Below are 15,478 nucleotides of genomic sequence, written 5' to 3' on the forward strand. Positions count from 1 at the left end.
CAATACTTTGTTTTATAATAAATTAAAGATTTAGCAATGACATCACAATCCAGTTCAGTCCTGGCACATCCAAGGCACACACTACATTGGAGGAGAAAGAGAAGCACTGTTCTATTTCTCCTTTTTAATTTTGCATGTTCCTTTCTGGCCACAGATTAGCTACACCTGCATGAATATATTTGATGCAAGCAGTGGGGTGAGCTATACACTGACTGACAGGACAAAATCTGTTTAATGTTTAAATGATATGAAGGGGCACCCCTTATTAGCAATTATTGATGTGGAACCAAAATTGTCTATCTCAGCAGGTTAAATATAGCAGTGTGAATTTCTACATCTAGTTTTATTTTTTAGACATCACAAACACACATATATGTATAGGGAGAAGGTGAACATGATATTAATAATCTATTTCAATATTTCTTACTTGAACTCATTATGTTTTAAGTACCCGAATCTGCTTTAGAGGGAATTTGTTGTGTCCTTACTGGTTATGTGTAAAGCAAATGGTATGTTGACACTTACCATGACTTGTCACCTTCATACATAGCTATTACTGACATCATACATTACTTTGGTATCATACATGGCTATTGGCTTTTGTAACTTTACAATGTTTCCAAAACAGACTTTTTTTTTTTACTGCTACTGTAAAAAAAACAAAAACAAACTGTACTATGAGGATTAGTAGACCTCAATTTCTTAGAACAATACCTCCTCTGATACTTTGACCTTAAGGGGACAGTCCAGGCACCAACACAACTTCCTCTAAATGAAGTTGTTATGCAGGCAGGAGGCCCCTGGAGGCACTCTTACCATTTCCCTTCAGGCGGCATCTGGTTTCTGAATTTTCAGATTCAGGAAACGCAGAGTGTCACCAGGCAGGGGCGCCGCTGATTGGCTGAGAGTGGTCAGCCAATCAGTGACTCCCTGTTCACAAAACTTGCGTGGAAAGAAACGTACCTTTTCCAAGCCAGTTTTGTGAATGGGGAGTTACTGATTGGCTCTCACCCATTTAGTGGCATCCATGCCTGGAGGCCTCAGCGCTTCCTGAATCAGAAAAGAACGGATGCCACCTGGGGGGAGTGGATATCGCCGCAGGTGGCAACTTAAGGTAAGAGTGCCTCATGGGGAATCTTGGCACCATAACAACTTAATTTAGATATGTGTCCCTTTAAGACTGGCACTGATCAAGGGATAAGAAGGATTGTCGTTCAACAACAGACCACCTTTGTCTTTCCTTTTGTAAGGCCCTACATATAATCAGAAGCAGGTTGTGTTTGAATTTGCAGTAATACCACTTACAAAAGTATAGAAACATACTTGTCTACCATAATATTACCAACCCTAAAAGTGCAGAATGCTATGTATTCCTTTCTAAAATAATAAAGTAACACATTCAATTATTTGTACTAACAAGACATTTTTACTTGAATCATCCATATAGAACAATATAACAGGACTTACATCCACATGGAGCCAAAGATTGTGTTTTTTGCAGATATCTGCAATCTCATCCAGAGGGTCGAATGCTCCAACTACAGTGGTGCCAGAAGTGGCAATGACAAGGAATGGTACTGCTCCCTGGAGGAATAACAGAGAAAGACACAATTAAGACTGCTGGAAAAAAATCATATTTGCTTTTTTAATGTTTTTTTTTGTTATGTTTTTTTACTAAGCAACGCCCCTCTTTGCTTAACTGAATTGTAGCGAATTAAAACTTGACTGTTAAAAATTTGTCAAAAATAACTGGTTAGGGAAAAGAAGTGGTAACTTACATTTTTGCAAGTTAGATTTTCACTTTCTGAAATGCAGAGTTTATTAAATCAACCTTGTAGTTCTAAATTTGTAAATGGGGCATGTTTTATAATGTTTTTCTATCTATATCGTAAACTATTCTTTTATTTATTTATTATTTTTTTTTAGATACAGATGGACATATATTTTATCAGTCTTATTTTAGTCAAGTCACTACCTGGACTATGAATTAGTGTGTCACACCTGGGACAGCTGGCTTATCCATCCCCCAGGGATCGCAACCTCTTCATATAGGGCAATAAAATATGGTGAACCTAGACCGAAGGGCATACTGTTGCACAGAAAATAAGTTAGAGGTGTAAAAGTAAATCTATTCCCAATCAATTAAGTGTGACCAGAAGGTAACCATACAACTAAAATGCATGCATTATCTGAAGGGTTGGCAGCAAAAAAAAATAAGTTTAGATTTGGCCCCCAGTACTGCGTCTTATACAAGAGATTAAATACAGATGTTGTTGTTTTGATATTTGTACCCTACTAGACAAAGCACAATCCCTTCTGTTCTCTTAATTGCAGTCTAAGGCAGAAGTTGCTAACTAGTGGCACACCTGCTAATGTGCTATATTTTTCCCAAGATGCTCAGCAAGCCATTGGAATAACAAGACAAAGAGAGGCCATCTAACAATGTTGTAAATCCCTTGTCCTTGTTGCTATGCTTTGTAATTTGGGTACAGCTGCTAGATTACTATTTTAATTAGTGATGCTTATATATAATGCATACTCTAGGGTTATATTGATGCCTCCATGAAAAGTCTTATTGCAGCACTTTCAGAAATGAAAAATGACATTCTTCCTTAATATTAGTCAAGACAAGGTAATAATGTATCAGTCAAATACAGAATTGCTTTAGATAACTGCAGCTATAATTAAGGGAAACATTTACATTATATATGACAATGCCGCATAACGAGCACATTTTGTAATAAGACTGTTATCCAAAGTGATGGATTTCACAGCATATCGTGGGTGCTAAGCATTAGCACTATGTTCCTTCTCTCATTAAAATTGACTTTTCTTTCTTAGTAACATAAACCCTGCAAATACTATGCATACACACTTCTTTACAGATTTTCTGAATCTGGTAGTCGATTTCTCAGAAGTCATCATCATGTTAAGAGTGAATGTGTAGCTAAATTAAACAGCAGTTTTAAAAAAATATATTTTATTTCCAGAGAGATGTATTATACACACTGGAAACTCACATAGTGCACGTATTCGATCAGTAAAGACTTGAATATTCTGTATTTTCGCTAGACTCTGAATTTGTCAAAACAAGCTTAAACCATTTGGAACATATTACACTAAATCTCAGAGATAGTTTACTGACTCTTCTAACTTCTGAAATGATTGAAATGTCCTCCAAATGGATCTGAAAGAGGTCTAAAACAGAAACCATCCAAATCGACTAAAATTATCCTAAAAGCTCAGATAGTTCAAGAACTGCACTGGAATAACTTCAGAAAAATATTTTTGATCTCATCATTAACATAAATTCAGAGGAGGATTAAATAGACACTATAGTCAGCAGAACAACTACAGCTTATTGCATTTGTTCTGGTTAGTATAATCACTTATTTTAGGATTTTTCCTGTAAACAGTTTTTTCATAGAAAAGGCAGTGTTTACATTACAGTCTAGGGACACCTCCAGTGGCCACTCCTCAGATGGTTACTAGAGGTGCTTCCTGGGGCAGTGCTGTACACTCATTCAGTGTCTCCACCCTCTGCATGGAGACACTGAACGTTCCTCATAGAGATGAATTGATTCAATGCATCTCTATGAGGAGATGCTGATTGACCAGGGCTGTGTTTGGCTTGTGCTGACTCTGTCCCTGATCCACCTCCTTGACAATCTCCAATGCTTTTCTATTGGAAAGTATTGTGGTTAGCTGAGATCATTACTTCTAATGATGTGAGCCAAGAAGACAGATATGGGTAGAGCCAGCACCAGTAGACTGTAATAAAGGCAAGATTTCACTATATTTAGGAAAGTAAGGGGGTGGGGAGGGCAGGGGGCTAAATAGTCATTTTAACTCTATAGGATCAGGAATACAAGTTTGTGTTTCGGATCCTATAGTGTTGTTTATTAACCCACGGGCCCTTAGACAGGTTACCTATTTGCTTCCCCCTACTTCTTCATTCTTCAAATTCATGGTTCAGGTGCTTGTGTTTGAACCCTGATTAATTAGTCTGGTTTAGTGTTCTGGTTCCAGGGACAGGACATACTACTGCCCAGGAAGGATCTGGCAATATTGACCCTCCAGTGCACTAACAATAAAGGCCAAGACAATGCTATGCTGTGATCAGGGATTAAATGCAATTAAGTTGTGGTTCAGCTTTTGCACCTGACCCTATGCCAAAGTGGAGGACTTCCTCTCCCTAACAATAATAAGGGGTGAAAACATAATTATGGGTTTCTTCCTATACGCAGTAGTAATGTCCAGCATCTAATTAATAAGAACCCTCCATAAAGTTCAGTTCCCCAACATAGATGGATAAGTCCCCCAACGAGCCATTTATTTGCTATTGGATGTTTGTTCAAATAGTGCCAGGTAAAAATATGCATGTTTTGCACTTCTTCAAACAAATTTCTCCAGCGCTGGGGACTCTCCTCCTCTTTTGGCCATCATCGGCTGAATGCGCATGCGCGGCAAGTGCCGCACGCGCATTCAGCCAGTCAATAGGAAAGCATTCTCAATGCTTTCCTATGGACGCTGGCGTCTTCTCACTGTGAAAATTACAGTGAGAAGCGCGGAAGTGCCTCTAGCGGCTGTCAATGAGACAGCCACTAAAGGCTGGATTAACCCATATGAAGACATAGCAGTTTCTCTGAAACTGCTGTGTTTACAGCAGACAGGGTTAATCCTAGTTGGACCTGGCACCCAGACCACTTCATTGAGCTGAAGTGGTCTGGGTGCCTATAGTCATCCTCTAAACTCATTGATCAATTGTATTAATTTGCTAAAGGAAGAGTGCAACAAATGCATATGTCTATTGCCAGGAGATGCCCAGTTCCCATGGAACTGCTAAAATGTATTTGCTTTACCCCTATGCAAGCCCCCCAAAGCATCCCTATTTCAGTGGGAGAGTCCCTATTTTAGGGTCCTCTCCGTTTTACATTTGTTAGCTGGTGAACTTCTTTTGGGGACACCATAGAACTGTCCTTAGAAAGCATAGAAGGAGTGCATCACTAGACTAGCAAAAGGTGTGTACTATAGCGTTAATCCAACAGTAGAGATAGAAAATGTGCTATCACCGAGAGTGTACCTCACTCACTCAATAATGGGAAATATAAAAACAAAAGATAGCAGATATGGCTAGACAAGCAATATACGCTATATAAAAGGGATAGCACATAAAAAATTGAGGATACAACCTTATAATAGGGTGGGATCTTGCATCAAATCTAAAACATAAATATAATAATATGGTGAAGTATGAATGGACAAAAACAAAAATATCCAGGAGGTAGAGAACTTACAACAGGTATAGTCGTTCTGCGTTTATCTCCCTTTACGGGTATTGGTAGTGATTCGCTGTGCAGCATACACGTGGGAATTCCTCCAAATGTTAAATCCTCGAAATGGGCAAAAAAAGAGAGATACATAGAATAGTACTGTATAAAAATATCAAAAATTTATTTCACTGATTGTACTTACAACAAGGTAGCAATCAGCGAGCATGTCTCCACTAATGAGTGGACCAAGATGTTAGATGGATGGACAATGCAGATGGAATGTAGCTGATCGTACCATAAAAATACAGGAACAAATAAAAACAAATACAATAATAAAATAAATAGGTATGAATACTCAATCCAACGCGTTTCGTCTTGTGGAGACTTCTTCAGGGATGTGAGTGCTGTTCCAGAACGTCCTTGTTTTATATCAGTTGATCCAGGTGATTTCTGTTAAGTCCTTTCGAAAAAACCGCGGAAACGGACACTTCCGGGTTTTTCTATGTGCTCTCTCATTGGTACACGATTCAGGCGGACGTCATGCGTCATGCGTACTTCCGGGCAGGCTAGTGCTTCCGTGTTCCAACGGTGGAACGCATGACGTCATTTGTATTCTTGCGTTCCAACCATGGAACGCATTCAACAGAGAGCGAGAACGAAGAGACTGAAAAGATTAGGACAGCAGTGGGCGGAGAAAAACCGCCCACTGGTGGCCCGAGCTTACAGGAGAGACATCTGCACATACACAATCAATCGGCATGTGTACTATTTTGTAGTGTTCTGTATACATGCCGATTGATTGTGTATGTGCAGATGTCTCTCCTGTAAGCTCGGGCCACCAGTGGGCGGTTTTTCTCCGCCCACTGCTGTCCTAATCTTTTCAGTCTCTTCGTTCTCGCTCTCTGTTGAATGCGTTCCATGGTTGGAACGCAAGAATACAAATGACGTCATGCGTTCCACCGTTGGAACACGGAAGCACTAGCCTGCCCGGAAGTACGCATGACGCATGACGTCCGCCTGAATCGTGTACCAATGAGAGAGCACATAGAAAAACCCGGAAGTGTCCGTTTCCGCGGTTTTTTCGAAAGGACTTAACAGAAATCACCTGGATCAACTGATATAAAACAAGGACGTTCTGGAACAGCACTCACATCCCTGAAGAAGTCTCCACAAGACGAAACGCGTTGGATTGAGTATTCATACCTATTTATTTTATTATTGTATTTGTTTTTATTTGTTCCTGTATTTTTATGGTACGATCAGCTACATTCCATCTGCATTGTCCATCCATCTAACATCTTGGTCCACTCATTAGTGGAGACATGCTCGCTGATTGCTACCTTGTTGTAAGTACAATCAGTGAAATAAATTTTTGATATTTTTATACAGTACTATTCTATGTATCTCTCTTTTTTTGCCCATTTCGAGGATTTAACATTTGGAGGAATTCCCACGTGTATGCTGCACAGCGAATCACTACCAATACCCGTAAAGGGAGATAAACGCAGAACGACTATACCTGTTGTAAGTTCTCTACCTCCTGGATATTTTTGTTTTTGTCCATTCATACTTCACCATATTATTATATTTATGTTTTAGATTTGATGCAAGATCCCACCCTATTATAAGGTTGTATCCTCAATTTTTTATGTGCTATCCCTTTTATATAGCGTATATTGCTTGTCTAGCCATATCTGCTATCTTTTGTTTTTATACATCACTAGACTAGGACTGTGCAGAGAGCACTGAAACAGCTCTCTCTGTATAGTCTGTCCTTAGTGGTACGACCTGCATGAATGCATACCAGGCTGACCAACAAACTAATTGGTGGACAATCTTTCTTTCTGGGCAGGCCTTTGTACAGTGCCAGTAATGTGATTTGCTTTACCAGCCAACCCAGTTTCACCCTGCCCACCAGCATCCCACTTTACAGGAGACTAATGTTGGGGGTATGCCTATGCACCAAGTATATATGGACACAGTATGGTTTCTTCCTTAATCTGTTAGTGGCATTGCATTGGTGGCTAACTTTTAGATCTCTGCTTATGGAAACGCCAGAAAAATGTGTATAGGGCACCCTCTGTGACCACCTCATTGGACAAACAGTTTGACAGATTACATCACTTACATGACTTGACACCAACACCCACAATTGGTAAACTTGACATGTACAGGAAAGTAGTCCAGAAACATCTGCAGTTCTCAAACAACAGCTAACCGTGGCACTGCAGATCATCAATGGACTACATTCTTACAATGTTTAAGAAGCATTTTCCTGTAGTCCATAAATAATGGGTCACATATGTGTAGTGATGTACCGAACTGTTCGCCGGCAAATAGTTCCTGGCGAACATAGCGTGTCCGCGTTCGCCAAGGCGGGTGAACACATGCGCAGTTCGATCCGCCCCCTATTCATCATCATTGAGTAAACTTTGACCCTGTGCCTCACGGTCAGCAGACACATTCCAGCAAATTAACAGCAGACCCTCCCTTCCAGACCCTCCCACCTCCTGCACAGCATCCATTTTAGATTCATTCTGAAGCTGCATTCTTAGATAGAGGAGGGAAAGTGTAGCTGCTGCTCATTTGATAGGGACATTGATAGCTAGGCTAGGGTATTCAGTGTCCACTACAGTCCTGAAGGACTCATCTGATCTCTGCTGTAAGGACAGCACCCCAAAAAGCCCTTTTTAGGGCTAGAACATCAGTCTGCTTTTCTTTTTTTTTTTTTTGTGTAATGTAATTGCAGTTGCCTGCCTGCCAGCTTCTGTGTCAGGCTCACAGTGTATACTGTGCCCACTTGCCCAGTGCCACCACTCATATCTGGTGTCACAATAGCTTAAGCTTGCATTTAAAAAAAAAAAAAAAAATTCACTGTAATAGATTGAATAGCAGTTAGTTGTCTGCAAACGTCTGGGTGTCAGGCCTTCAGCGTGTACTCTGCCAACCTCTGCAAGTGCACTTTGCCACTCATATCTGGTGTCACAATAGCGTGCCTTTAAAAAGAAAAAAAGTTTTTCACTGTAAACTAATAGCAGTCAGTGTCCTTCAAGCGAGTGTCAGGCCTTCAGCGTGTACTCTGCCAACCTCTGCCAGTCCACTGTGCCACTCATATCTGGTGTGACTATAGCGTGCCTTTAAAAAGAAAAAAAGTTTTTCACTGTAAGCTAATGGCAGTCAGTGTCCTTCAAGCGGGTGTGTCAGGCCTTCAGCGTGTACTCTGCCAACCTCTGCCAGTGTACTTTGCCACTCATATCTGGTGTCACAGTAGCGTGCCTTTAAAAAGAAAAAAAGTTTTTCACTGTAAGCTTATAGCAGTCAGTGTCCTTCAAGCGGGTGTCAGGCCTTCAGCGTGTACTCTGCCAACCTCTGCAAGTGCACATTGCCACTCATACCTGGTGTCACTATAGCGTGCATTTAAAACCCAAAAACTTTTTCCACTGTTATAGATTGAATAGCAGTTAGTTGTCTTCAAGCGGGTGTCAGGCCTACAGCGTGTACTCTGCCAACCTCTGCCAGTGCACATTGCCACTCATATCTGGTGTCACAGTAGCTTGCACGCATAGTACCACTAATCCAAAAAAAAATGACAGGCAGAGGCAGGCCACCCCGCAGGGGCCATCATGGTCGTGGTGCTGTGATTCCCCTTTGCCCTAGAATAATGCCCAGTTTTCAGAGGCCACGTACCCTGAACTTGAAAAGTTCTGAGGACTTAGTTGACTGGCTAACACAGGACACCCAATATTCTACAGCTTCCGCTCGGAACCTTGACGCACCATCCTCCTCCAGCTTAGCTTCGGGCACCTCTCAAGATACCACTCACATGCCTGCCGCCACCACCAAAACTAGCACCACAGCCGCTTCACTTCGTATGTCAGAGGAGTTATTTACACATCCGTTTGAAGAAATGAGTGATGCGCAACCATTATTGCCAGAGGATGTAGATAACAGGGATATGTCTCAGGCAGGCAGCATTACACACATGGACGTACGGTGTGATGATGATGATGATGTTGTACCCGCTGCTGCTTCCTTTACTGAGTTGTCAGATACAAGTGAAGTGGTTGATGATGACGATGCGTCCATGGATGTCACGTGGGTGCCCGCTCGGCAAGAAGAAGAACAGGGCGAAAGTTCAGATGGGGAGACAGAGAGGAGGAGGAGACTAGTTGGAAGCAGCGGGAGGTCGTCACAAGGAGCTAGTGGCACAGTCAGACAACATGCATCGGCACCCGGGGTCAGCCCGACAGCACGCCAATCAACGCATGCTGTGTCCACCACCAGAATGCCGTCATTGCAGAGCTCAGCAGTGTGGCATTTTTTGTGTGTGTCTGCCTCTGACAACAGCGATGCCATTTGCAACCTGTGCCAAAAGAAGTCGTGGGAAGTCCAACACCCACCTAGGTACAACTGCTTTGCGTAGGCACATGATTGCACATCACAAATGCCTATGGGATCAACACATGAGTACAAGCAGCACACAAACTCAAAGCCGCCATCCTCCTCCTGGTCCAGCATCATCAGCCATATCAACCACTGCTGTCCTCCTTGCCCCCTCTCAACCATCCGCCACTCCGTCTCTCGCCTTGAGCAGTTCCCGCTCATCTGTCCACAGTCAGGTGTCTGTCAAGGACATGTTTGAGCGTAAGAAGCCAATGTCAGAAAGTCACCCCCTTGCCCAGCGCCTGACAGCTGGCTTGTCTGAACTATTAGCCCGCCAGCTTTTACCATACAAGCTGGTGGAGTCTGAGGCGTTCAAAAAATGTGTGGCTATTGGGATACCGCAGTGGAAGGTACCCAGCCAAAATTTCTTTGCACAAAAGGCAATCCCCAACCTGTACTCGATTGTGCAAAAGGAAGTAATGGCATGTCTGGCACACAGTGTTGGGGCAAGGGTCCATCTGACCACTGATACCTGGTCTGGGCAGGTATATCACCTACACTGCGCATTGGGTAAACCTGCTGACGGCTGCCAAGCATGGAATGTGTGGCTCTGCAGAGGAGTTGGTGACACCGCCACGACTTGCAGGCAGGCCTGCTGCCACCTCCTCTACTCCTCCTACTCCATCCTTTTCCATATCCTCCTCAGCTGTGTCCTCTTCTCCTGCTGCGTCTTGCTCCACATCAACGGCACCCCCCCAGCTCCCCAGGTACTATTCCACATCCCGGATACGGCAGTGTCACGCAATCTTGGGTTTGACTTGCTTGAAAGCAGAGAGTCACACCGGACAAGCACTCCTGTCCGCCCTGAACGCACAGGTGGAAAAGTGGCTGACTCCGCAGCAACTGGATATCGGCAAAGTGGTTTGTGACAACGGAACAAATTTCTTGGCGGCATTGAAGTTGGGCAAGTTGCCACATGTGCCTTGCATGGCACATGTGTGTAATCTGATCGTACATGCTTTGTGCATAAGTACACAGGCTTACAGGACGTCCTGAAGCAGGCCAGGAAGGTGTGTGGCCATTTCAGGTGTTCCTACACGGCCATGGCGCACTTTGCAGATATCCAGCGGCGAAACAACATGCCAGTGAGGTGCTTGATTTGCGACAGCCCGACACGTTGGAATTCAACACTCCTAATGTTCGACCGCCTGCTCCAACAAGAAAAAGCCGTTAATGAATATTTGTATGACCGGGGTGCTAGAACAGCCTCTGGGGAGCTGGGAATTTTTTTGCCACGTTACTGGACACTCATGCGCAATGCCTGTAGGCTCATGCGTCCTTTTGAGGAGGTGACAAACCTAGTCAGTCGCACCGAAGGCACCATCAGCGACATCATACCATTTGTTTTCTTCATGGAGCGTGCCCTGCAAAGAGTGCTGGATCAGGCCGTAGATGAGCGTGAAGAGGAAGAGTTGCGGTCACCATCACCACCAGAAACAGCCTTATCAGCATCGCTCGCTGGACCTGCGTCAATGCTGGAAGAGGATTGTGAGGAAGAGGATTTAGAGGAGGAATGTGGCTTTGAGGAGGAGGAGGAAGACCAACCACAACAGGCATCCCAGGGTGCTCGTTGTCACCTATCTGGTACCCGTGGTGTTGTACATGGCTGGGGGGAAGAACATACCTTCAGTGAGATCACTGAGGACGAGGAACGGGACATGAGTAGCGCGGCATCCAACCTTGTGCAAATGGGGTCTTTCATGCTGTCGTGCCTGTTGAGGGACCCTCGTATAAAAAGGCTGAAGGAGAACGACCTGTACTGGGTGTCCACGCTACTAGACCCCCCGTATAAGCAGAAAGTGGCGGAAATGTTACCAAATTACAACAAGTCGGAAAGGATGCAGCATTTGCAAAATAAATTAAAAAGTATGCTTTACACAGCGTATAAGGGTGATGTCACAGCACAACAGGAATCTAACAGGGGAAGAGGTGAAAGTCATCCTCCTCCTCCCACGACCACGCCGGCAAGGACAGGACGCTTTAAAGACGTGTTGTTGATGTAGGACATGCGGAGCTTTTTAAGTCCTACGCATCGCCACAGCCCTTCGGGATCCACCCTCAGAGAATGACTCGACCGACAGGTAGCAGACTACCTCGCCTTAACTGCAGATATCGACACTCTGAGGAGCGATGAACCCCTTGACTACTGGGTGTGCAGGCTTGACCTGTGGCCTGAGCTATCCCAATTTGCGATAGAACTTCTGGCCTGACCCGTTTCAAGTGTCCTGTCAGAAAGGACCTTCAGTGCAGCAGGAGGTCAAAAAAGTCTAGATTACCTCACCTTTATTAAGATGAATGAGGGATGGATCCCGAAGGGACTGACAGTGGGCGATACATTCAACTAAAAAAGGCCTGATGAGATGAGCTGCCTTGGGCTAAAAATGGTGACCCTATGTAGGAGGAACAGTCCCTATTCTGCTCTGTGTCAGTGTGTATCAGGGTCTCTGAGGACAGGTGTCAATCCATATCTGCCAAGTGACCCTATGTAGGGGGAACAGTCCCTATTCTGCTCTGTGTCAGTGTGTATCAGGGTCTCTGAGGACAGGTGTCAATCCATATCTGCCAAGTGACCCTATGTAGGGGGAACAGTCCCTATTCTGCTCTGTGTCAGTGTGTATCAGGGATCATTAGGATAGGTGTCAATCCATATCTGCCAAGTCACCCTATGTAGGGGGAACAGTCCCTATTCTGCTCTGTGTCAGTGTGTATCAGGGATCATTAGGATAGGTGTCAATCCATATCTGCCAAGTGACCCTATGTAGGGGGAACAGTCCCTATTCTGCTCTGTGTCAGTGTGTATTAGGGTCCCTGAGGATAGGTGTCAATTCATATCTGCCAAGTGACCCTATGTAGGGGGGACAGTCCCTATTCTGCTTTGTGTCAGTGTGTATCAGGGATCATTAGGATAGGTGTCAATCCATATCTGCCAAGTGACCCTATGTAGGGGGAACAGTCCCTATTCTGCTCTGTGTCAGTGTGTATCAGGGATCATTAGGATTGGTGTCAATCCATATCTGCCAAGTGACCCTATGTAGGGGGAACAGTCCATATTCTGCTCTGTGTCAGTGTGTATCAGGGTCTCTGAGGACAGGTGTCAATCCATATCTGCCAAGTGACCCTATGTAGGAGGAACAGTCCCTATTCTGCTCTGTGTCAGTGTGTATCAGGGTCCCTGAGGACAGGTGTCAATCCATATCTGCCAAGTGACCCTATGTAGGGGGAACAGTCCCTATTCTGCTCTGTGTCAGTGTGTATCAGGGTCTCTGAGGACAGGTGTCAATCCATATGTCAAGGTGTCAATATGTCATATGTCAGGTGTCAATCCATATCCATTGTGATTTAGGAATGTTAGGTGATTTATGCCCTTTATGGATTAAAACCAGACTCTGCATCAGCTGTGTAATTTTCCATGGGAGATTTGCCATGGATCCCCCTCCGGCATGCCACAGTCCAGGTGTTAGTCCCCTTGAAACAACTTTTCCATCACTATTGTGGCCAGAAAGAGTCCCTGTGGGTTTTAAGATTCGCCTGCCCATTGAAGTCAATGGCGGTTCGCCCGGTTTGTGAACGTTAGCGGAAGTTCGCGTCCGCCATTCACGAACCGAAAATTTTGTGTTCGCGACATCACTACATATGTGGAATACACATCTCATAATACCAAACTGGCCAAATGAGTGTCTGAGCACTGTTAGAAATAAAGTAAACAAACATCTAGAGTCCACATAAAAATAAAAGTAAACCTGTAGATGTTTATAGACTGTATTTAGTCATGATTCATTATTCAGCATTTTGCACCCATCCCTGTCACAGGTGCCCCATTCCATGGCCCTATTTAACCTCATTAGAGCAGGGATTCAGTTGTTAGAATAGCACCTGTCAAAAAAGGGGTACATTGGCATTACGGCAATGTATGATCATATACTGTAGCTAAATCCATTCTATTTGCCAATTACATTTTGTGAGCTTTAAAGCTGATGTTTAGTGACTGAGTGTGGTCAGGGCCGGTGCCACCATTAGGCAAACTAGGGTGCCGGCCTGCTGGGACGCCAACCGGGACTGGGGCCGCAGCACTGGGCGAGCGGCTCTTGAGCCGCCCCCAGCGCCGGGCCGATCCTTAAGGTGCCCGAAGGTGGGGGCGCTGAGAGGATCCCTGTCAGAGAGGGGCCAGGATGCAGAGCTAGGTAAGGCAGAGCAGGCACTTGCTTACCTTGATGGCAGGTGCCTGCTCTGCCACTAAATGCCGGTGAGAGGGGTTGAGGAGAGGAGGAAACCGGATGGAGCTGGCAGACGGCGAGGGCGGCTCCGGCATACTAAACGGCGCACTGGAGGAGTGAGGAGCTGCTTCACACTGGACCCCTGGGAGGTGAGTGTTTGATTGTCAGTGAGTGAGTGTGTGCATGTGTGTCTTTCTGTAAGTGTCTGTGTGTGTGTCTATCAGTGAGTGAGTGTATGTCAATGAGTGAGTGTATGTTTGTCAATGAGTGACTGTACGTATGTCAATGAGTGTATGTATGTCAGTGAGTGTGTGTGTCTGTCTGTCAGTGAGTGAGTGTATGTATGTCAATGAGTGTATGTATGTCAGTGAGTGTGGGAATGTCAGTGAGTGTGTGTGTCTGTCTGTCAGTGAGTGAGTGTATGTATGTCAATGAGTGAGTGTATGTATGTCAGTGAGTGTATGTATGTATGTAAGCTATGTATGTCAATGAGTGAGTGTATGTATGTCAGTGAGTGTGTGTATGCCAGCGAGTGTATGTATGTATGTAAGCTATGTATGTCAATGAGTGAGTGTATGTATGTCAATAAGTGACTGTATGTATGTCAGTGAGTGTGTGTATGTCAGCGAGTGTGGCGAAAGGGACCTCGCCACTGGGTTTTGGAGAGGCCTGCTTGCCAGCCTCTTGCCCTGTGACTATGGCCCCTGGGGTGTATTGCCATTTAAAAAGTCTACTTGGGCTTATTGGATTTTGAAACACTTTTTCTGCCCCTTTGATTCCATGGGAGAATGTGCCTCTTCCCCTCCCCCTTTTTCCTGTCCCATTGTTCTCCAGCAGGGCGTTGTCCCAAGGACACTTCCCGACCAGTTGAAACTGGCTGCTTTGTCCCTCCTCAATCTCTCATCAGCCCTTGCTATTGTTTAACCCCATGGCGACCCAACTGTATTCGTGAGATCTGAGCGCTTTTCGGACATATTGAGTGCTCAGATCCAAGCTATCTGGGGATATGTTGGACATATAGGTTAAACATTGTATTATATGAGTTATGTATTTTTATGTAGTTTTTTGTAACAGTTTTTGGACTTACCGCACCCACTTAAGCCAATTATCTCCAGGATAGAGTTGAAGTAGAAGATAGACCGGCTGCACAGCCTAAATCTGTGGAACTGTTTTGGGCATGAAAACCATGCTTGCAGTCAGTCAAACATGACCATAAAACTTTTGAACCCCTGCTCTGATCTAGGTGATTTTTGGATATATTGTTCACCCAGATAAGGGCTATCCAGGGATGTATAATGTATGGGGGTATGTTGGTGTTTCTGTGTTTTGGGTAAAAATGTATATTTTCTGCCTGTGATAATTAAGTTAGCCCATTGTGTTCAGTAATTTTTTTACAAGCAGAGGGATAGGTTTGTGTGCCTTAGCTGGGAGTGTCTGACTGTACTGTACTGTGTTGATTGGCTGTTGTAACTTTGTGTCCAGTGTACCACAAGGTCCACGTGGGTGGTAACCTTGTGGGAAAATGTGTATATCAGAAACAATAAAGCC

General features: G+C 44.3%; 1 protein-coding gene across 1 annotated transcript in view; it reads right to left on the reverse strand.

Annotated features, from left to right (window-relative positions):
- The window catches only part of GADL1 (glutamate decarboxylase like 1), a 270,173-nt gene that overhangs the window by 108,889 nt on the left and 145,806 nt on the right, over nucleotides 1-15,478 (reverse strand). Inside the window, exon 9 of the mRNA XM_063452215.1 lies at nucleotides 1,468-1,584. Coding sequence (XP_063308285.1) covers nucleotides 1,468-1,584 — 117 coding nt within the window. The remainder of the gene's footprint in view (nucleotides 1-1,467; nucleotides 1,585-15,478) is intronic.

Source organism: Pelobates fuscus, chromosome 4, assembly GCF_036172605.1.
Source record: "Pelobates fuscus isolate aPelFus1 chromosome 4, aPelFus1.pri, whole genome shotgun sequence".
NCBI lineage: Eukaryota > Metazoa > Chordata > Amphibia > Anura > Pelobatidae > Pelobates > Pelobates fuscus.